This window comes from Bubalus bubalis, chromosome 7 (genome assembly GCF_019923935.1).
Source record: "Bubalus bubalis isolate 160015118507 breed Murrah chromosome 7, NDDB_SH_1, whole genome shotgun sequence".
Classification (NCBI taxonomy): domain Eukaryota; kingdom Metazoa; phylum Chordata; class Mammalia; order Artiodactyla; family Bovidae; genus Bubalus; species Bubalus bubalis.
Window position 1 is genome coordinate 28,769,545 of NC_059163.1, and position 24,525 is coordinate 28,794,069.

The 24,525-nt window shown below is 39.5% G+C and overlaps 1 protein-coding gene across 6 annotated transcripts in view; it reads left to right on the top strand.

The window, feature by feature from the left end:
- The first annotated feature begins 11,954 nt into the window (after positions 1 to 11,954).
- The window catches only part of RASSF6 (Ras association domain family member 6), a 71,951-nt gene continuing 59,380 nt past the window's right edge, over positions 11,955 to 24,525 (top strand). For 2 of the 6 annotated variants that reach the window (XM_045166277.1, XM_045166278.1), the window contains exon 1: positions 11,955 to 12,218. Coding sequence is in view for 2 of the 6 variants with exons in the window: in XM_045166274.1 (XP_045022209.1) it covers positions 22,311 to 22,396 (86 nt within the window). In the remaining 4 variants the exon portion in view is untranslated. Of the gene's footprint in view, positions 12,219 to 21,792; positions 22,397 to 24,525 lie in introns of those variants that run through there. The other 4 variants (XM_045166275.1, XM_045166276.1, XM_045166274.1 and 1 more) reach the window with 4 other exon arrangements.

Here is a 24,525-nt window from a genome sequence, read left to right on the forward strand (position 1 = left end):
AACTGTGGAAAATTCTGAAAGAGATGGAAATACCAGACCACCTGACCTGCCTCTTGAGAAACCATATGCAGGTCAGGAAGCAACAGTTAGAATTGGACATGGAACAACAGACTTGTTCCAAATAGGAAAAGGAGTACATCAAGGCTGTATATTGTAACCCTGCTTGTTTAACTTATATGCAGAGTACATCATGAGAAACCCTGGACTAGAAGAAGCACAAGCTGGAATCAAGATTGCTGGGAGAAATATCAATAACCTCAGATATGCAGATGACACCACCCTTATGGCAGAAAGTGAAGAGGAACTCAAAAGCCTCTTGATGAAAGTGAAAGAGGAGAGTGAAAAGGTTGGCTTAAAGCTCAACATTCAGAAAACTAAGATCATGGCATCTGGTCCCATCACTTCATGGGAAATGGACGTGGAAACAGTGGAAACAGTGTCAGGCTTTATTTTTTTTGGCTCCAGAATCACTGCAGATGGTGATTGCAGCCATGAAATTAGAAGACGCTTATTCCTTGGAAGGAAGGTTATGACCAACCTAGATAGCATATTCAAAAGCAGAGACATTATTTTGTCAACAAAGGTCTGTCTAGTCAAGGCTATGGTTTTTCCAGCGGTTATGTATGGATGTGAGAGTTGGACTACAAAGAAAGCTGAGAACCGAAGAATTGATGCTTTTGAACTGTGGCGTTGGAGAAGACTCTTGAGAGTCCCTTGGACTGCAAGGAGATCCAACCAGTCCATCCTAAAGGAGATCAGTCCTGGGTGTTCATTGGAAGGACTGATGTTGAAGCTGAAACTGCAATACTTTGGCCACCTGATGAGAAGAGCTGACTCATTGGAAAAGACCTTGATGCTGGGAGGGATTGGGGGTGGGAGAAGGGGATGACAGAGGATGAGATGGCATCACCGACTCAATGGACATGAGTTTGGGTAAACTCTGGGAGTTGGTGATGGACAGGGAGGCCTGGCGTGCTATGATTCATGGGGTCACAAGAGTCGAACATGACTGAGCGACTGAACTGAACTGAACTGAATGAAATCAGGGAGTATGATTCTTCCAGCTCTGTTCTTACACCTCAAAATTGCTTTTGTTATTTGGGATATTTTGTGTTTCCATAGAAATTTAAAAATTAATTTTTCTAGTTCTGTGAAAAATGTCATTGGTATTTTGATATAGATTTTATTGAATCTATAAATTTCCTTAAAATTTTAGCAATGGTAATTCTTTCAGTCCATGTTGGTGAGGATGTGGAGCAAAGGAAACACTTGCACATTGTTGCTGGGAATATAAATTGGTGGATGCACTTGGGATTATAGTACAGAGGTTTCTCAAAAAACTAAAAATAGAACTATCATGACTTAAGTCATGGCCAACTCTTTGCAGCCCTATGGACTGTAGTCTTCTAGGCTCCTCTGTCCACGGGATTCTCCAGACATGAATACTGGAATGGGTTGCCATGTTCTTCTCCGGGGGATCTTCCCTGACCCAGGGATCAAATCCACGTCTCTTGCATTGCAGGTGGATTCTTTACCCACTGAGCCACCTGAAAACCACAGAACTACCATGCATGCATGTTAAGTGACTTCAGTCATATCCAACTCTTTGTGACCCTATGGACTGAAGCCCCTCAGGCTCCTCTGTCTGTGGGATTCTTTACCCAGAACTACCATAAGATCCAGCAATTCCACTCTTAGGTATATATCCGAAAAAAAAAAAAAAAAAACACAAAAACTTGAAAAAATATATGCACCCCAATCTTCATATTAATATAAGCATTATTTAAATTACCAAGATATGGAAGAAACTTTAAATGTCTATCAACAGATGAAATGATAAAGAAGGTGTGGTATATATACATGATAGAATATTACTCAGCCATAAAAAGGAATAAAATTTTACCATTTGCAACAACATGGATGGACTTGGAGGGCATTATGCTGAGTGAAATACATCAGACCAAAAAAGACAAATACTGTGTGATATCATTCATATATGGAATTTAAAAAATACAACAAACTAGTGAATAGAACAAAATGAAGCAATTGCATATAGAGAATGCTTCTCTATATAGAAACAATCTATATAGAGAACAAACTAGTGGCTACTAGTAGAAGGAGGGGAAATGCAGGGGCGGGGAATGGGAGGTAGAAACTGCTGGGTCAAGGTTGTAGCATACAACACAGGGACTGTAGTTAATATTCTGAAATAACTGTAAATGAAAAGTAACCTTGAAAAGTTATATAAAAACTTAAATAAAGATGATGCTGTGAAAGTGCTGCACTCAATATGCCAGCAAATCTGGAAAATTCAGCAGTGGCCATAGGACTGGAAAAGGTCCGTTTTCATTCCAATCCCAAAGAAAGGCAATGCCAAAGAATGCTCAAACTACCGCACAATTGCACTCATCTCACATGCTAGTAAAGTAATGCTCGGAATTCTCCAAGCCAGGCTTCAGCAATACGTGAACTATGAACTTTCAGATGTTCAAGCTGGTGTTAGAAAAGGCAGAGGAACCAGAGATCAAATTGCCAACATCCACTGGATCATGGAAAAAGCAAGAGAGTTGCAGAAAAACATCTATTTCTGCTTTATTGACTATGCCAAAGCCTTTGACTGTGAGGATCACAATAAACTGTGGAAAATTCTGAAAGAGATGGAAATACCAGACCACCTGACCTGCCTCTTGAGAAATCTGTAACCAGGTCAGGAAGCAACAGTTAGAACTGAACATGGAACAACAGACTGGTTCCAAATAGGAAAAGTAGTAGGTCAAGGCTGTATATTATAACCCTGCTTGTTTAACTTATATGCAGAGTACATCATGAGAAATGCTGGACTGGAAGAAGCACAGGCTGGAATCAGGATTGCTGGGACAAATATCAATAACCTCAGATATGCAGATGACACCACTCTTATGGCAGAAAGTGAAGAGGAACTCAAAAGCCTCTTGATGAGAGTGAAAGTGGAGAGTGAAAAAGTTGGCTTAAAGCTCAACATTCAGAAAACGAAGATCATGGCATCCGGTCCCATCACTTCATGGGAAATAAATGGGGAAACAGTGGAAACAGTGTCAGATTTTATCTTTTTTGGCTCCAAAATCACTGCAGATGGTGACTGCAGCCATGAAATTAAAAGATGCTTACTCCTTGGAAGGAAAGTTATGACCAACCTAGATAGCATATTCAAAAGCAGAGACATTACTTTGCCAACAAAGGTCCATCTAGTCAAGGATATGGTTTTTCCTGTGGTCCTGTATGAATGTGAGAGTTGGACTGTGAAGAAGGCTGAGCACCGAAGAATTGATGCTTTTGAACTGTGGTGTTGGAGAAGACTCTTGAGAGTCCCTTGGACTGCAAGGAGATCCAACCAGCCCATTCTGAAGGAGATCAGCCCTGGGATTTCTTTGGAAGGAATGATGCTGAAGCTGAAAGTCCAGTACTTTGGCCACCTCATGCGAAGAGTTGACTCACTGGAAAAGACTCTGATGCTGGGAGGGATTGGGGGCAGGAGGAAAGGGGACGACGGAGGATGAGATGGCTGGATGGCATCACTGACTCGATGGACGTGAGTCTGAGTGAACTCCAGGAGTTGGTGATGGACAGGGAGGCCTGGCGTGCTGCGATTCATAGGGTTGCAAAGAGTCGGACACGACTGAGCGACTGAACTGAACTGAATACTTGTTAAAAAAAAAAACATTGTGCCTTTCACTTCTTAAAATCTATCAAACACCTTTATGCCCTTCGTTTCTTTCTGTCACTGAATTTTCCAAGTATGTGTGCTTTGAAATCTTTTCTTTTCTGTGGCAGAGAAGACTGGATGGAGTCCATCTCAATGCTGAAGACTTTAATTCCTCGAGGGCAGAGATTGTCTTATTTAACTTTGTAAGACCATCTCTGCACCTGCCTGACACAAAATAAATTTTCTTTTTCCTTTTCTGTTTTTTGAAAAGAAATACAGACTGCGTTTGGCAGAAATCAACACAATACTGTAAAGCAATTATCCTTCAATTAAAAGTAAATAAGTTTAGAAAAAAGAAAGACAGACTGCGACATGCAGTGCCTCATTCAGATGTGTCTGGAGTCTTGAAAGTATGACTACCTTACCTTCTCCTGCAAATGAACCTTGAGAGCTTATTGTGTAATTCCAGCAAGGAAGCACAGCTACTCATATACCCTTGACCAAAGAATGGTCCACCTATGTAGGGGAGGGTCGTCCTCTTTGACCTAGGGGAGCACGCAGTGCAGGAAGGACATTCATGGAGGTGTGAAGGAGGAAAGTGACATTGCCTAGCCAGCCAGGCCAGTTAAATCAAACCTTGTGATCGATGGGGTGACAGATGTCCCATCCAGATTGATCTTAATCCTAGTAATTTTTCAAAATGTGACTAAAGTGAATGCCTTCCACTGGCCATTACACTACTTGGAAACAGTCCCTATTGACAGTAAAAAAAATCTGTCTATCAGAGGAGAAAGCAAATGCACTAGGAATGGAACTTTTTCATCACTTCTCAATTAATATAATGTTTTTCATTGTTCAAACTGTAAAAGCAGTTGTGTGGCAATTATTCTCATGATTAGGACAAACTGCAGTCTGATTCAAAAGTCAATATAGGTACAAAACATACAGCGACTACAGAAGGGTGAGACTTTTAAAAAATTAAACAACTATATATAAGTTTTAAAAGGACCTGTACATCAATAACAGCATTGATTTAATTAAAGCTTTAGGGGGATTTTAGCAGGGAATTTCTCCTCCCTCATCTTATTTTTCAATATATTTTAAAGTCAATGTTTTAAACTCTTTGTTTTCTTTAAAAAAAACAATTAAATGTTTCTTAATTTCAACAGGAAATGATGGTTTATTCTTCAAGTTCAAGATAAATGTTGGGATTTTCCCCTGAGAATTAATATTATAATTGTAAATTATTAAGATCTCTACAGCAAAATTCCCAAATATAAAGTATATTTATTTTAAGCTTTACATATTGGAAAAGTAATTTTTCATGTTGTTTTGTGACAACATGTTGTCTTGTGGCTTCCTTATTAAGGCAATTGCTAGTTAGGTTTTTATTGGGAATCCCCTCCTTGTTTGGAGCTAATCTTCTTCCTTTTTAAAATTTCATTTAGTGCATAACCTTGGCTTCCAGTGCAGCCTCAGAAACCTAACAAGGTATAAGGCTATGGAACAGACTGATATGAGTGGCCCATAGCAACTGGGTCACAGTGCTAAAATCAGGCAATTTGTTGTTTTCTTTCTACTTTCATTCAGTCGCAATCATCTCTAAATATCTTTCAGGAGTGCTTAAGTGAGATATAGAAATGATCCAATCTAATTACACCCACATCTCTTTCGTGTCCCCTTTCTGTTCTATTTCTATGGGTGATTGCATCCTGGCAGCAGAATTATATTAAAAACACATTGTGATCCTAGTATTTCTCTCACTTTCCAACTGTTAATATACTATTGTATATGCATGTTCATGTATGTGTTCATTTGTGTATGTGTGTGAGAAAACCACACCAGATATATCAGTTAGAGTATGCTCTAAAACATACCACCCCAAAACTTAGTGGCTTAATACAATAGCTATTAAGTGAAAGTGAAGTCGCTCAGTCGTGTCTGACTCTTTGTGACCTGGTGGACTGTACCCCACCAAGCTCCTCCATCCATGGGATTCACCAGGCAAGAATACTGGAGTGGGTTGCCATTTCCTTCTCCAGGGGATCTTCCTGACTCAGGGATCAAACCCAGGTCTCCCACATTGCAGGCAGACGCTTTAACCTCTAGCTCACAGTTCTGTGGGTTGGTAATTTGGGCTGGGCTCAGCTAGGTCTGCTGTTCTCAGTTGGACTCCATTATGGGTCTCCAGTCAACTGCAGGTTAGCTTAGTGGCTCTGCTTTTAGACTGTCAGCTGGGGTAATAAAGGCACAGAGTGGGTCAAGGGTCTTGCATCACCCTACAGGCTGGCCCAGACTTGTTCATATGGTTGTCAGGATTCCAACAGCAATAAGAGGGTATGTCCCAGTGCACAACAGATCTTCAAGCCTCTGCTTTTTTCTCTAGGAACTGACCCACTGACCAAAGCAAAGTCATATGGCCAATGCCAGAACCAATGTAAGAAAGTCCTTCCAAGGGATTAAAAGAGGCAGGAACAAATCAAAACCCTGAAAGAAAGCTTCAAACAAGAAAAATATGTAGTTTTAGGATCCTTTATCCCCTAGACCAGAAGTCACTGATTGTTATTATGCATGGCATCACCAACTCAATGGACATGAGTTTGAGCAAGCTCCGGGAGATGGTGAAGGTCAGGGAAGCCTGGCATGCTGCAGACCATGGGGCCCCAGAGTTGGACATGATTGAGCAACTGAACAGCAACAACCTGCTGGCCTGGGAGAAAAGTATCACTTCAAATCAGGAAAAACTATGACCTATATTTATTTACTCTACTCATATTTATTGTTGTTTTTCAGTCGCTAGTCATGTCAGACTCTTTGCAGTCCCATGAACTACAGCATGACAAGCTCCCTTGTCCTTCACTGTCTCCCAGAGTTTGCTCAAATTCATGTCCATTGAGTTGGTGGTGCTATACAACCATCTCATCCTCTGCCGCTGCTTTCTCCTTTGACCTTCCATCTTTCCCAGCATCAGAGTCTTTCCATTGAGTCGGCTTTTCACATCAGGTGGTCAAAGTATTGAAGCTTCAGCATCAGTTCTATGAATATTCAGGGTTGGTTTTCTTTAGGATTGACTGGTTTTATCTCCTTGGAGTCCAAAGGACTCTCAAGAGTCCCCTCCAACACCACAGATTGACAGCATCAATTCTTTAGCATTCAGCCTTCTTTATGGTCCAATGCCCATGTCCATACATGACTACTGGAAAAACCATAACTGACTATTACGGACCTCTGTCTGCAAAGTGATGTCTCTGTGCTTTTTTGTCATAGCTTTCCTTCCAAGGAGCAAGCCCTTTTTAATTTCATGGTAACTGCAGTCACCGTCTACAGTGATTTGGAGCCCAAGAAAGTAAAATCTGTCACTGCTTCCACTTTTTCCCCTTCTATTTGCCATGAAGTGATGATACCAGATGCCATGATCTTCATTTTTTTAACTTTCAGCTCAAGCCAGCTTTTCACTCTCCTCTTTCACCTTCACCAAGAAGTTCTTTCGTTCCTCTTCCCTTTCTGCCATTAGAGTGGTATCATCTGCATATCTGAGATTGTTGATATTTCTCCCAGCAATCTTGATTCCAGCTTGTGCTTCATCCAGACCAGCATTTCGCATGATGTACTCTCTATGTAAATTAAATCAGCAGGGTGACTATATACATCCTTGTCATATTCCTTTCCCAGTTTGGAACCAGTCCATTGTTCTAGTTCTGGTTCTAACTCTTACTTCTTGATCTACATACAGGATTCTCAGGAGACAAGTAAGGTGGTCTGGTATTCCATCTCTTTAAGAATTTTCCACAGTTTGTTGTGATCCACACAGTCAAAGGCTTTCAGTTCAGTTCAGTTGCTCAGTTGTGTTCAACTCTCTGTGACCCCATGGACTGCAACATGCCAGGCTTCCCTGTCTATCACCAACTCCCAGAGCTTGCTCAAACTCATGTCCACGTCTTTTGTTTCTAGAAGATTACACTGGCTATAGGTGGAGAATGCACTATTGTGGAACAAGAGTGGAGGCAGCTCTCTGCCTCACTTAGGAGACCATGTGTAGTATCTGAGCAAGAATCTAATCTGCTTCCTAATCTAAGGGGTAGTGGAGATGCAGAGATTAACATACAACTTCAGGACTTGCTGGGCAGGGAAGGACTGAAAGAAAAGAATCGAGTGACTATTAAACATTTGGCCTAAAGAAATAAGCTGAAGGATACAGAGAAGAAACTAGTGGTTACTGGTGGGTAGAAGACAAGATGTAGGTGGGGGATTAAGAGGTACAAACTACTACCTATAAAATAAATAAGCTATAGGATGTATTATACAGCACAGGGAATATAGCCAATATTTTATAATAACTTTAGACAGAGTATAATCTATAAAAATTTTAATCACTATGTTGTATACCTGGAATTAATATAATATTGTAAATTGACCCAATTAAATATATCAATAAGTAAATAAATGAATAAATAAACAAAACTTTGACCTGAGTAACCACAAAACTGCTAGTCACTATGCTAGGATTCAGGGATAAAATAGGTCACAAGACATAGCTCTTCCCCTTCTGGAGTTTACAATCTATAACTATTTACTAAATGCTACTTGGTGAATAGCTAATAGTTTAAAAAATCAATTTAGATTTAAATATCACAATTGTTAACATCATAAAATCCAGATGGGTTGAAATGTTAAATTTAATAAACAATATCCAAATAAACTAGAAGAATATATATATATATATATATATATATATATATATATATATATACTTTAAGGATGGGAAAGCTTTTTAACATGGTGTGTGTACTCAGTCATGTCCGATTGCGGCCCCATGGACTCTTAGCTGTCAGGCTCCTCTGTCTATGAAATTTTCCAGGCAAGAATACTGGAGTGTGTTGCCATTTCCTACTCATCTTCCCAACCTAAGGATGGAACCTCCATCTCTTGCATCTCCTGCATTGGTAGGAGGATTCTTTACCACTGGACTACCTGGGAAGCCCCTTTTAACACTGAAGTGTAAGCAATAAAGGAAAATATTAATAGATTGTTTAAAATTTTAAACTTTTATAAGTTAAAAATCTACCATAAAATTAAAATGCAAACAGTATTGGGAAATATAGCCACAGCATATTCGATAACATGTTGATGTGATTAATATAGAAAGAGATCTTAGAAATCAATACAGAAAAAATGACCAAAGAGAATAATAAACAAAAAGCAAAAGTACAGGGTCAGTCTAAAAATGGGTTCAATCTTACAGGTTATCAATCACATACATAGCTAAAATAGGATATGAATTTTTTTAAACCTTTCAAATTGATGTACTGTGTGTTAAGTTGCTTCAGTTGTGTCTGACTCTTTGCAACCCTATGGACTGTAGCCTTCCAGGCTCCTCTGTCCATGCGATTCTCCAGGTAAGAATATTGGGGTGGGTTCCCATGCCCTTCTCCAGGGGAATCTTTCCAATCCAAGAATCGAACCTGCATCTCTTATGTCTCCTGTGTTGGCAGGTGGGTTCTTTACCACTAGCATCAACTGTCAAGTTCAAATTCGTACATGTTTAAAAATAAAAATAATCCAAAAATTGGTTTGGGAGAATAAAATTATCACATGAGAAACTCTTCAAAAATGTACATTACCTTTCATCTGGCAACTTCATTTTTTGAAATGTCTAAAAGGTATAATCATGGTTGTGTGTAACTACATACAAACATTTTCTGCAGCATTGTTTATACTAACATAAATTTCTCACAATAGAGATATGATTAAGTAAATAATGGTATATCCATATGGTGTAATACAGGGCAGCTAATTATAAATCACATTGCAGAAAAAAAAAAGCTGACATGTGGTAAATTGTTTATAATATGTTCAAAGTGATAAAAGCAGACTATAAAACAATAAGCCAAGTGTAATAGCATTTTGGTAAATATCCATAGAGAAAGTATATCAATAGTGACATTTACTAAGTTGTTCTTGGTAACTATATTTCAGAGATGGAATTGTAAGTGAGTTTTTTTCTTCTACATGTCTGTGCTTTTCAAATTTTTCACATTGCACAAGTGAAATTATGGATTTTTCTATTATAAAATAAAAATTTTATATTTGTAAAAGATTAAATACTCCAAAACAAAAAGAATCAGTGAAACTAGCAAAAGGAAACCAGTTGAAGCCAGTCATTGGAACAAAGTCTTCAAGGATGGTTGCAGATAAAAAAGACAAAACAAGGTTTCTCTGATACTGATAATAAACAAATGTAGACAACAGGAGTGCAGCATGGATTTGGAAAAACATGTTCTGGAGCCTAGGATCTGTGGACACTGCAGTTCCTGTTAGTTGTCATTCAAAGGTCAGTCCCTACCAGCAGTCAGTCACACAAGAGGATTTGTAGAGCCAACATAGCCATCAAACTAAGATCCACAGGTAATACCAGGTCACACTGTCCTCATACATGAAGTTGTAGAAGCTTTTATTGTGATCCAATAAGCCCACATGCCTGATTCTGTTCTGCTTATTAAACTAGCCCAAAGAATGGTCAGTCTGAACATCCCTGGTCTCCACACACCAAAAGTTAACTAGATAAACTGTCTGATCTTTTGAACATAGAGAATCCTTAAACTATTGATACTCTATCAAACTTACAACCTGCAAATCAGAGTAATGTGCAGTTAAATTGACATTTGCATATATAGGAAACCAGAAATCAACTCTGCCTTCTGAACTCATTGTAGGAATTATATTCAATTCCTTTTGAGGTCTCTGAGGTTTATACTTGTAAAATAACCTTTTTTTTCCCATTATCAAAGTGCTTTACATGGGAAACAAATAAAGTACCAATGATACCAAAAAGTACATTTGTGCATGTGTAAATGAAAACATTATTTCCAGAGCATTTACTATGAGTGTCTCTAAGTCTTTGGTACCTTTGGGGGGGGGAGTCTGATTTTATTAATTTAAATGAGTATTAAATGTTTTGGTATTTGGTAGTTTTCAACGAGGGAACTCTTTTTTTTTTTTAATAATTTTATTTATTTAAAATTTTATAATTTTGGCTGTGCTGGGTCTTCATTACTTCCCTAGTGGCTCAGATGGTAAGGAGTCTGCCTGCAATGTGGGAGACCCAGGTTCAATCCCTGGATTGGTAAGATCCCCTGGAGAAGGAAATGGCAACCCAGTTCAGTATTCTTGCCTGGAAAATCCCATGGACAGAGGAGCTTGGCAGGCTGCGGTTCACGGGGGTCTTCCTTGCTGGGAGGGCTTTTACTATTTGCGGGGAGCGGAGGCTACTCTCTAGTTGCACTGTGCTGGCTTTTCATTGCGGTGGCTTCTCTCATTGTGGAGCACGGGCCCTAGGGATCCTGGGCTTCAGTGCTTTGACACATAGGCTCAGTAGCTGTGGCTCCCAGGCTCTTGAGCACAGGCTCAATAGTTGTGGCTCAGAGGCTTAGTTGTTCACCAGCATGTTGGATCTTCTGGAATCAGAGATCAAACTGAGGTCTCCTGCATTGACAGGGGAATTCTTTATCACTGAGCCACCCCACTTTTTAACTGTCAGTTCCTTTATCCATTCCTTTCATTTTGAGATATAACTGACATATAATATTATATTTGCTTCAGGTGTATAAAATAATGATTCAATATTTGCATATATTGTGAAATCATCACCATAATAAGTCTAGTTAATTAGACTTGTGTCCTTTTTAAAATCAGAGGTATTGAGGGAAAGCAGCTTCCAAACAGAATTCTCTACTTAGTGACTAAATTACTACTCATTTCCTCCTCTATACTTTTACTACAGTAGTTTTCAAATTCAGATGTTCACCAGATTCTTCCACGAAGCTGATTTTAAAAATACCTGCCTCCTGCCCCAAATTTACTGGATCAAAGTTTCATAGATGCTGAGACCTGTGGAGTCTAGCGAGATGCAGAAGAGTCTCTGGTTCCCTAGGAAGTGTGAGAACCACTGCTCTGTGTGATTAGGTGCCTTTTCCAAAAGGAAGTGGCAATAAAAACAAGGGGGTATATTTCAGAAATTCCTAATTAAAAGACAAATTTTTAAAAAAGAAAGACATGAATGATGACATTCCATCCTCGTTCATGTCATTTCTTGAAGAAGACTGTTTCTCTACAGAGCAGAGAGGAGAGACTAGAATGTGTCCAGTTCAGAGGATAAAGCTTCAACAAATTCACCTATCAGTTCACCTGTCCTCAAGATGTGTGACAGGACACAAAGGAGTGTTCCTGTCAGCTGCTGCGAAGAAAGAAAGTAAACACTCCCAACATGCACTGAGGCGCAGGGAGTGGCTCAGGTTCCGAACACTTCCCTGCTGTGGCGACCTGGAGTAATAATTAACAGCTTCTTAGGCTGGATGATCGTCGGAAGGGCACTGCCAGGCGCAGAGCGAGCCCTGCCACCCCTCCTCCCGCACCTGGCTCCGACCTCACCTCCACCTCCGGGACAGGTGAGCGAGCGCTGACTCTCCCCGGCGATGATCAGAGTTTGTGACTGAGCACGGGAACAAACTCTCCGGGTAGGTTCGGCTCCACAACTAAGGTAAAAAGTCTCCTCGTATTCACACCAGTAGCAGGTGAAAAATGGGAGAAGGGGGTGAAAAAAACGCTCTAATCCACTCCCTGAGGTCAAGTTGAGGGCAAGTTGTTAGAAAGCAAAATCCATAGGCACCCCGGTTTGAAGGTGTGCGTGTATCAGAGCAGCCTGAAACCCGGACATACTTTTCCTTTTGATTTTTACAGAACACCCCTTCCTGATCCAGGTAAGCATGGGAGGGAGACCGGGCGGGAGACAGGGAAGGGCTTGAAGCTAAGTGTGGCCGCCAATCTCCCCTCACTTTTTAATAGGGAGTGATCTCATGTTCTTTACCTGAAATTGTGATTTTTGCCAGGAAAAGATACTCGACTCTTGTAGAACTTACTGCTTCCTCTGAATATCCTTAGGTTTGCAATGTTGCATTCAACCAGCAGACTCAGAAGGTCTTTTTAACTGAGGGTTCAGCTAAACTTTTATTATTTTCCACAAATCAAAAGAGACCTCTCGTACCAAAAAAAAAAAAAAAAAAAGTTAAAAAGGATTTCTGATACAATTCAGGACTGCACCAAACAATGAAAGAATAATCATAATTAAATAGGAGTTCATGGGTTACGGATCCAATTCTGAAGCAGGAGAGCTTTAGGTTCAAATCTTGCCTTTGTCACTTACTGGTTTGTCCCTTACTTAGCAAATGACTTAACCTAGCCAAACCTCAGTTCATCATCTATAAAATAGGCATCATAAGAGGATGTTCCAATAGGGCTTTGGTGGGAGCAAAGCCTTCTATAAATAGCTATAAATAATTAGCATTAAGAAATTAACAGCTCTGCCAAAGTGTCCATTCAAGCAGTATGAGCTGAGCTGGTGAGACCAGACAGTATAAGGGTACTGGAGATGAACTGGTTTCCAGTGAGTCCAGGATGTGTGAGCAGATGGCAAGTAGGCAAAGCATTACCTCTGAGAAACAATGAAATTATCTGGCTTCTTGCCACTTTTCAAATAGAGGTTGTGGTGGCCAGTTCAAACTTTTTGCTATGCTCAGTCATTTTTATTTTGAAGAAGTCATACTTATGTTAATCTGTTATTTCTGACTGGAGAAGGGAATGGCCACCACTCCAGTATTCTTGCCTGGAGAATTCCATGGACAGAGGAACCTAGTGGGCTATACAGTTCATGAGGTTGCAAAAAGTCAGACATGACTGAGCAACTAACAATATTAGAAACTAAATTTTTAATAAGAGAAAAACACTCAATCCTATGTTGTGGAACCCATCAATTTTGAGGTTTATTTATAAAAGAGACTGCCCCTGAATAACGCTGATAAAATTAGAGCGTATACTCCATGTTCTTATATTGTAACACATATTTGTATTGTTCACAGTAAAGTGGCACAGACTTTTATTTGTGTATGGACAGGCAACATGAAACATAAAAAATGATGCCTGTGTTTTGTTGGTCTTTACCACCTAAACTTAAACTAAAAGGAAGTAAACTTACTTTATGAATTTTTATTTAAAGGGTACTTTTGTTATTAATCGGAAAAGGCAATGGCACCCCACTCCAGTACTCTTGCCTGGAAAATCCCGTGGACGGAGGAGCCTGGTAGGCTGCAGTCCATGGGGTCACAAAGAGTTGGACACGACTGAGCGACTTCACTTTCACTTTTCACTTTCATGCATTGGAGAAGGAAATGGCAACCCACTCCAGTGTTCTTGCCTGGAAAATCCCAGGGACGGCGGAGTCTGGTGGGCTGCCGTCTATGGGGTCGCACAGAGTCGGACACGACTGAAGCGACTTAGCAGCAGCAGCAGCAGTTTGTTATTAATAATATTGCTGATAGGTTTATTAATGTGGATACCTTTGAGGTAGGAATAAACTTAGTAGGCATGACTAACAAAGTAATTCTATTGGTGATATTTTATCTCTTTACTTTATTAATATAAAACATTTAAATATTTTGCAATTGATCTTAGGTTAGTATTATCATGAATTCTGCCCTCAAATTGCAGAGTTGAAAATCTACACTGTATTTTTTTTTTTCTTAAAAGGGGAAAGTAACTTTTTTATCCAGTTTTATTGAGATATAATTGACATTTAGCACTGTATGAGTTTAAGTTGTACAACACAGTAATTTAACTTACATATTCATGAAATGCTCCATCCTCTCGCATAGATATAAAATTAAAGAAATAGAAGGAAACTTTTTACTTGTGATGAGAACTCTTAAGATTTACTCTTTTAACAACTTTCGTATAGCTCAGTTGGTAAAGAATTCGCCTACAATGCAGGAGACCTCAGTTCGATTTCTGGGTAGGGAGGATCCCCTGGAGGAGGGAAATGCTACCCATTCCAGTATTCTGGCCTAGAGAATTCCATGGACTCTATAGTTCGCAAAGAGTTGGACACAACTGGGCGACTTTCACTTTCATATACAACATACTTATTTATTTTATTTGTGGCTCTGATGGGTCTTTATTGCTCTGTGGGCTTTTCTCTAGTAGCAGCAAGCAGAGGCTTCACTCTAGTTGTGTGCACAAGCTTCTCATTATGGTAGCTTCTCTTGTTGCAACCCCGGGCTCTAGAGCACAGGCTCAATAGTTGTGGGCTTACTTGTTCAGAGGAATGTGGGATCTTCCTGGATCAGGGATCAAACCCCTAATTCCTGCGTTGGAAGGTGGATTCTTTACCCATAAGCCACCAGGGAAGCCCTATCAGCATTGATTATATTTATCATGTTGTATATTACATCCCTAGTACTAAATTTATCTTATAATTCCACGTTTTGCCTTTTCATATTTTTATATGATTCCCTCCCACCCCCCTTATAATGGGATATTGACTGGAGAATTGGAAATAGAATTCTAAATCTAACCAAACTGAACTGTACCACATTACTGTCATCTGAGGTGTGATTGCATTTAGTGTAGTTTACTAAAAATTTTCAAAATAATGCAATCTATTTAGAATAAGTTATAGTACCAGTGTTCACTAAACATTTTTCAAAAAAGAAATATGCCTTTATGCTAAATAAATATTTTTAGAATTTAAACAAGTCATTTGACTTTTTATTTCATATATCTAAATAACAAACAGTAGCCCAAACTAAAACAAATCTATTAACCATATTTGAGATTAATTTATTTAGCCACATTAGTTCAGTTCAGTTCAGTCGCTCAGTCGTGTCCAACTCTTTGCGACCCCATGAATCGCAGCACGCCAGGCCTCCCTGTCCATCACCAACTCCTGGAATTCACTCAGACTCACGTCCATCAAGCCAGTGATGCCATCCAGCCATCTCATCCTCTGTCATCCCCTTCTCCTCCTGCCCCCAATCCCTCCCAGCATCAGGGTCTTTTCCAATGAGTCAACTCTTCGCATGAGGTGGCCAAAGTACTGGAGTTTCAGCTTCAGCATCATTCCTTCCAAAGAAATCCCAGGATTCATCTCCTTCAGAATGGACTGGTTGGATCTCCTTGCAGTCCAAGGGACTCTCAAGAATCTTCTCCAACACCACAGTTCAAGAGCATCAATTCTTTGGCGCTCAGCCTTCTTCACAGTCCAACTCTCACATTCATACAGGACCACAGGAAAAACCATAGCCTTGACTAGGCGGACCTTTGTTGGCAAAGTAATGTCTCTGCTTTTGAATATGCTATCTAGGTTAGTCATAACTTTCCTTCCAAGGAGCAAGCGTCTTTTAATTTCATGGCTGCAATTACCATCTGCAGTGATTGTGGAGCCCAGAAAAATAAAGTCTGACACTGTTTCCCCATCTATTTCCCATGAAGTGATGGGACCAGATGCCATGATCTTTGTTTTCTGAATGTTGAGCTTTATGCCAACTTTTTCACTCTCCACTTTCACTCTCATCAAGAGGCTTTTGAGTTCCTCTTCACTTTCTGCCATAAGGGTGGTGTCATCTGCATATCTGAGGTTATTGATATTTCTCCCGGCAATCTTGATTCCAGCTTTTATTTCTTCCAGTCCAGCGTTTCTCATGATGTACTCTGCATATAAGTTAAATAAGCAGGGTGACAATATACAGCCTTGACATACTCCTTTTCCTATTTGGAACCAGTCTGTTGTTCCATGTCCAATTCTAACTGTTGCTTCCTGACCTGCATATGGTTTCTCAAGAGGCAGGTCAGGTGGTCTGGTATTCCCATCTCTTTCAGAATTTTCCACAGTTTATTGTGATCCACACAGTCAAAGGCTTTGGCATAGTCAATAAAGCAGAAATAGATGTTTTTCTGCAACTCTCTTGCTTTTTCCATGATCCAGTGGGTGTTGGCAATTTGATCTCTGGTTCCTCTGCCTTTTCTAAAACCAGCTTGAACATGAGGAAGTTCACAGTTCACGTATTGCTGAAGCCTGGCTTGGAGAATTTTGAGCATTAATTTACTAGCGTGTGAGATGAGTGCCATTGTGCGGTAGTTTGAGCATTCTTTGGCATTGCCTTTCTTTAGGATTGGAATGAAAACGGACCTTTTCCAGTCCTGTGGCCACTGCTGAGTTTTCCAAATTTGCTGGCATATTGAGTGCAGCACCTTCACAGCATCCTCTTTCAGGATTTGGAATAGCTCAACTGGAATTCCATCACCTCCACTAGCTTTGTTCATAGTGATGCTTTCTAAGGCCCACTTGACTTCACATTCCAGAATGTCTGGCTCTAGGTGAGTGATCACATCATCATGATTATCTGGGTTGTGAAGATCTTTTTTGTACAGTTCTTCTGTGTATTCTTGCCACCTCTTCTTAATATCTTCTGCTTCTGATAGGTCCATACCATTTCTGTCCTTTATCAAGCCCATCTTTGCATGAAATGTTCCCTTGGTATCTCTAATTTTCTTGAAGAGATCTCTAGTCTTTCCCATTCTGTTGTTTTCCTCTATTTCTTTGTATTGATCGCTGAGGAAGGCTTTCTTATCTCTTCTTGCTATTCTTTGGAACTCTGCATTCAGATGCTTATATCTTTCCTTTTCTCCTTTGCTTTTCACTTCTCTTCTTTTCACAGCTATTTGTAAGGCCTCCCCAGACAGCCATTTTGCTTTTTTGCATTTCTTTTCCATGGGGATGGTCTTGATCCCTGTCTCCTGTACAATGTCACGAACCTCATTCCATAGTTCATCAGGCACTCTATCAGATCTAGGCCCTTAAATCTATTTCTCACTTCCACTGTATAATCATAAGGGATTTGATTTAGGTCATACCTGAATGGTCTAGTGGTTTTCCCTACTTTCTTCAATTTAAGTGTGAATAAACAGGTATAAATCTTCCTAAGGTTTATTTTAGTATATAAATGTATTTCTACTAATTTCTAATGCCTATAAAATTTTGTGATAAACTATTAAATGTTTTGGTCAATCAGAAGAGAGGAATAACCAGCAGTGATTAAAACAAATTAACTTTTCTGGTTACATTTAAAATAATATAACATATGTGTAATATATATATAGCATGTAATTTAAGGTTTTGTATTGATACTTATTTTAACTTCCTTAAATAAGAGGTATCTTATACTTTTCATTGAAATAGAAATCTAATGCTGTCAATTTACTTGTGCAGATTCTTTGATCACAAGGCAGACAAGGAATTTAAGATTGATAGAGAAACATGGGCTTTATAAAAACAAGTCAAGTAAAAGTCAATTGAAAGTACAACCTCTGCAAAAGAACTTCTTTTGAATGCTCTCCTTTTCGCTGAAGTCTGGACTTAGAGAAGATTGGGGTCTGTTGCAAAAATTAGTCTTTTAAAGACTATCAGGTATAGTGATTTCATTTCATAACATCATCTCAAGTACCAAATGAACCAGTACTGCTGATTTCAGTCACTGAACATGAAAGTGTCTCCTTCTTAAGGGATGAGGATGTTATCTTAGTAGCGGAGATGGTTGAAGGACATCTCCATCATCATCCCGGAGTCTAGTGAATGGAGCTCAAGAGGAGAAAGGGATCGTTCTTTTGCAGCCAAATAATGAATGAGCCATGGTCCCTGTAAAGTCAACCTTAGAATTTCCTCTTGGAAACCTAGATGAAGCAGAGAATCTGGAGCTGGGTCATAGCAGCGATTCCAGAAGATGTTGGTAGATTGAATAGCTCCCTCCCAGACTAAGCGGTGGCAAGGTACTTTGAATCCTGAGGTGGCTTCAAACTAGTTCACCTCTCCTACTGTTCCTGCTTTTCTCACCTCCCTGAGGGCACTCTGGGGAGAGTGGAGCACCCAGGGTTAGCACGGTGTAAATGTGCAATAGCATACTAATGGCTTGGCATTTCGAATTAGATTCCACTGGGACTGATGGTGATGGGATAGTCGCATAAAAATCTGGTTGCTTGATCCACATTCTGTTTAGTCCTGTCTTAAAGACTATAATACATTTTTACTTGTATCTCAAAACACATATTCCCTAACTGCAATTAATATCACCTGATAAAGTGATAATATTTATAGTCCAACACTCAACTTTTACCATCTCTGCAAATGAAGCACATTCCTTAGAAAAAATATGGTGCCAAGTATTTCCCAGAACCCATATTTTTCTTGACTTCTTTCCTGTTTTCTAATAATTGGATAACTGTTAAAATTACAGATGTTTTGTTTCCTTGAAGTGATATAATTGTATATGGCTCTGCTCTTCTGTACTATAAGATTCCAGGTCAGAGCTTAGAGAAAACAGCTTTATTTTAGAGCTGCTGCTGCTGCTGCTAAGTCACTTCAGTCGTGTCCGACTCTTTGCGACCTCATGGACTGCAGCCTACCAGGCTCCTCCGTCCATGGGATTTTCCAGGCAAGAGTACTGGAGTGGGGTGCCATCGCCTTCTCCATTATTTTAGAGCTAAATACATATTTGTAATTTTCCATTGTTTCTTCAGGCCAAAATAATATTTAAAACAAAATCTTCCATGTGTACAGCCTTTAATATAATTTTACTTCAAATTGAAATACATACTGGCTATTCTAATGTGAAACTCTCTAGTCCCTTTTCTTTTTTTTTAGCAATTTTTATAATGTGTGATCTGGAGTAAGAAATGGCAACCAGCTCCAGTATTCTTGCCTAGAAAATTCCATGAACAGGGCAGCCTGGCAGGCTACAGTCCATGGGGTCGCGAAGTGTTGGACCCTACTGAGCATGCAGGCATGAATATGGTGTGTGTTATGTAAGATATGCTCCTCATGTATGATTTAGAAAGTATATATGAAATCAAAAAGGAAATATTATCACTCATAATTTCACAGCTTTCAGTTTTGCTGTCAATATTTTTGTACATCTCTCCATATACTGAATGACTTTTCAGGTGGCTCAGTGGTAAATAATCCATCTGCAATGCTAGAGACACAAGTTCGGTCCCTGGGTCAGGAAGATCCCCTGGAAAAGGGAAGGGCAACCCACTCCAGTATTCTTGCCTGGGCAGTCCCATGGACAGAGGAACCTGGCAGGCTACAGTCCATGGGGTTGCAAAGAGTCTGACACTACTTAGCGACTGAGCACGCACATCACATACTGAACATAGAGATATATTCATTGGTTTATATTAATATATGTTTTCTCTACATACTTGCATATATACATTCACTCTAGGAGTCAAAAAATAAAATAAGCCATCATCCTGTTCTAAAGGAAACTAGGTAAAATAAAATATGATTAGGGAGAGAAAGCGATAAGTCATTAGAAAGCCTCAGATATTTTGCTGTGAAAGTTCAAAGGAGAAATTCTCTTTGGCTGGAGGACCCGGGGAGTTAACACATGTATTTTTCTAGCTCATCGTAAAATTACGACTGCTCTGACATCTCCTGCACCCAGCGGCCTCAGGAATCAAGGGCTGCAGATATAGATACAAATATAGGCTATGCTTCCTGGCTTAGCACGATAGCAGGCACAGAGAAGGAACTTGTGAAATATTTGTTGATATACAGAGGAGCAAACCAAAATTTCCACTTTTAAACAAGTAACCATTTAATTAATCCATGCTTGAACCTGAGAGGGTACTTTAAATGACTGGTCCTTTTGGCCTTTTATTTGGGCTTCACCTCACATCCTTTGGCCTCATTCTGGTAACTGGCCAGTTCAGGCAAGTCCACATCTATGCAGGATGCAGACCGGAAAGAGGTAAACCACTTCAGATGCTCTCAGATGCTTCCCATCCTCAGCATTGCTCATATACGGGTGCTGACTTATCCTGCTTTCTCGGGGTCTTCATCCCTGCTGCCTGCTCAGACTGATTCTATCTTCCTGGTCTTCTCTCTTCCCTGTTGTGCCTCCAAGGTCTATTTTAGCCTTGACTGACCTAGTACTTCCAGGACTGTTTATTTCTCCAAGATTTAATTACTTGCCTATTTAATTCTATATTGAGCTGTACTCTATGTGGACAAAATTTTAAAATAGATAGCCAAACATTGAATAAGTGATATTATTTCCTACACAATCAAAGTCAATAAGCTCTGGCCCCAGGATGGGAGAGCCTGTAAGATTACCTCTCCCAGTAAAACACTTATATTTTTAACAATTACCTTCCTCCTCAAGTCATAGTTTGTGCTTAGTTGCTCAGTCGTGTCCAGCTCTTTTCAACCCCATGGACTGCAGCCCACCAGACTACTCTGTCCATGGGGATTCTCCAGGCAAGAATACTACAGTGGGTTTCCGTGCCCTCCTCCAGGGGATATTCCCAACCCATTGTTCGAACCCAGGTCTCCCGCATAGCAGGCAGATTCTTTACTGTCTGAGCGACCAGGAAAGCCCAAAGTCATAGTTTATGTTCTACCAAAGTAATTGTGAGCATTCAAAGTAAGGCCCTTACGCTTCAGACCTGTAATTTTTCTTTTTTTTTTCATAAATCTTTCGGCTGATTTAATCATAACCTCTGGTTATCCTCCTCTTAAGCCTTTTGAGGAAACTAGCTCAGACCCTTAAATCTACTAAGTCTTTGTAATTTAGAGGATATTCACAAGGGCACTGCTGCTGCTGCTGCTAAGTCGCTTCAGTCGTGTCCAACTCTGTGCAACCCCATAGACAGCAGCCCACAGGGCTCTGCCATCCCTGGGATTCCCCAAGCAAGAACACTGGAGTGGGTTGCCGTTTCCTTCTCCAATGCATGAAAGTGAAAAGTGAAAGTGAAGTTGCTCAGTCGTGTCCGACTCTTAGCGACCCCATGGACTGCAGCCTACCAGGCTCCTCCATCAATGGGATTTTCCAGGCAAGAGTACTGGAGTGGGGTGCCAGTGCCTTCTCCACACAAGGGCACTACCAGATTTTAATTTATGATGAATCATGGTTAATAGGAATGGAAAGGGGAAACTGTTTGAATTCATAGATCTATTTCTCACTTTAGTAATTAATAATAAGCTGGGACTTTTACCAAATCACCTTTTTACCTTTCAAGTATTTCAATTGTTTGAGTATTTTGCTTAGCCAACTTTTGGATTCAGTCAATATTATTTTCTATTCAATTAGCTTATAATGCTTATCAAGAAAAGTGTTACTTGTTTTCATTTTCTTTCACAGATTTCATTCAACTGTCCTTCTTTCTAAGGTCAAAATAATGAAAGGACTTTTGAATTCTTATTTCTTTGTTTTGAAATTTAATTACGTCTTCTGAAGCTAGCTACAGTTTGCTTCAGCATAGGTCATGAGTGACAATATAATTACATTGCAATTCTTTGCTATCTTTAATGATACTTTTGCTCATGTTTTTATGAATGCAAACAGAGTGGGGACCAATCAGGAACCCATTGCAATGATTCTTCAGCCCATCATTTTCAATTTGCCTTTGTACTTCAGTTCAAAATATCACCCACTTCCAGTCCTACCTAAAATACCATATTAACTATGAGGTCAAGAAAAGTTTTATTAGTAGCAGACAATCCTTTTGATCACAGGTACAGCTTGACATTTAGTCAGTCACTAAATAAATATTATCTAAATTCCTTTTATGTTCTAGGCAAAATTCTAAGAAGTGGAGGACACGATTAGAAAATGAGATAAGGTATAAAATGATCATGGCAGTACCAGTGGGAAGCAGAGAGTGACATCACAGCAGTATAGAAAACAGGCCATGGGGAGACTGATATGGTTCCTTCTGAGCAGAGACAAGAAGGAAGTAGAGAATGGTGAGAAGAGACTGGATGACACGTGACTCCATTAGACTGCAAAGCCTGGTATTAAAGAAAGTTTCAATGTTGAGTTTGGGAAGGTAGGTTTCGGTGGAAATACAGAAAGCCTGAAAGTGAGGTTAGGGGACTTAAGCTGTATTTGCAAAGAATGAGATCTCAAGAATATCTGATAGCAAGATGATGTGATGATCAAAATAGCAAAAGCATAAAGGGAAATTAGTCAAGCATTCAGCTTAGAGACCATTATAATATGCCTGGTGAGATGTGCTCATAGCTTTCTAATAGATTCTATAATTTCAAAGTAACAATGTGCATCAGGGATGGACTAAGGTTAAATATGCATCAGGGATGGATTCTATGAAATCTCTTTTCTTTTCATTTTTTGTTGTTGTTGTTTTTGACTGCAGTGTGTGTGTTAGTCGCTCAGTCGTGTCCAACTCTTTGCAACTCCATGGACTGTAGCCCACCAGGCTCCTCTGTCCATGGAATTCTCCAGGCAAGAATACTGGAGTGGGTTGCCATTCCCTTCTCCAGGGGATCTTCTTGAACCTGGGTTCAAACCCAGGTCTCCTGCATTACAGGCGGATTCTTTACCATCTGAGCCACCAGGGAAGCTATTCTCTTAGAAAAAGAAAACATGAAATGTCTTCCACACACCTTACCCCAGCCAGAATGACCTACTTTAAAATTGCCTTCCCTTCTTTTTTAAAATTTAAGAAAAAAAATGAAATTTTTCTCTCCAGCCTGTCTTTTTATTCTGGCTATAGCCCGTCTGATTCTGTAGGCGTGAAGCAATGGTAATTAATATTCAATTTCTGCAAAACGGAATGACTAGAAAATATTATACAAAATCTCTGGTCACACCCTAATGCCATTTATATGAAGACATAAATAAGGTTATTATTCATATCTGACCACAGTTTCCAGAGCCTGAAGGAAATCTGAAGGAAGTTATGTCACACTTAATTAACCCCACGAGTCAGAGCTTGATTTTGGCTGCCTGGAAACTTGAAATTGTGTTTGTGGAATGGGACAGGGTTCAATCAGTTTGAATTCAATTGCTGGGATGAAAGGAATATATTCTTTTGCACAATCATACCAAAGAGAATTCTTTCTAGAAATATTCCAAAAACAGACTTACCAAACTAGCTGATCCTTCTCTGCCTTGGGCCAGTTTTTGTAGTTTTTCAGTTTATATAGTTTTCATAGTTTCATAGTTTTCAGTTTGCATACCTCCAGACATTGCTCTAGAATTTCTTCTCTACTTTAACTAGCTTGTGTTCTCATGTGGCCCCCCAAATTTCAATGATTGCAAAATGCCTCTTTTTGGATCACATAAGCCTTTGGGAATTTAATATCTTTTTAAAGAAAATAACACTTGGCTGCTATATAAACAGAACTTTAAAACTAGATTGATGTTTTTACAAATGTCTAGAAATTTTACTTAAAAATATAACAAGATATTTAATTTTTTTCAAAAATATCTGGAAATTTTACTATAAAATCTAAAACCAAGAAGACTTCTGAAATATTATTTCAACCAGGCAGAATTCCTCAAGGAGCTTCTCTTTTTTTTTTCTTTTTATACTTCTCAATAAAGCATAAACTCTGCATCATGAAACAGCTGCTTCAAACACCCTGAGCCCATCTGTGCATTTATGAAGGGATAGAGCAGGAGGATGACTTTTAAATCACCGAAACCTGCTAGCATCAGGACTGTGGATAAATTGAAAAAATGAAGAAAATTCTTCTCATGTATCCCAAATCAAATACTAAAAATTCAGAGGAGGGTTCCTTACAATGGGAGTTATGCCAAATTTAGACGTACTGGTGGATACATTCATTACTGGGAGCATAGCTAAGTACAGCCATCAACTGGAAAGTGACTGTCAGCACAACTTTGATCCAGGATCTCACTTACACATTTGCAAATCATTAGCATTTACCATGGGCCAACATTGTAGTTTGTATGGTCCCTTGATATCCAGCCCCCTGTTCTACCTTTCTCTCTTCCCATTTCTCTGTCACACAGTTAGTTTCTCAAATTGATCACCAAGGGGAAATCTGTATGTCAGGCTAAGTACTTTTGACTCATCTACTGTTTCCTCCTATGCCCTGTTTATCATCTTTCTTTAGTGGGTCAGAATAAAATTAAATGCTCCTCTCCCTTTACTGGCTACACTGGTGTCTCAGCTGGTAAAGAATCCTC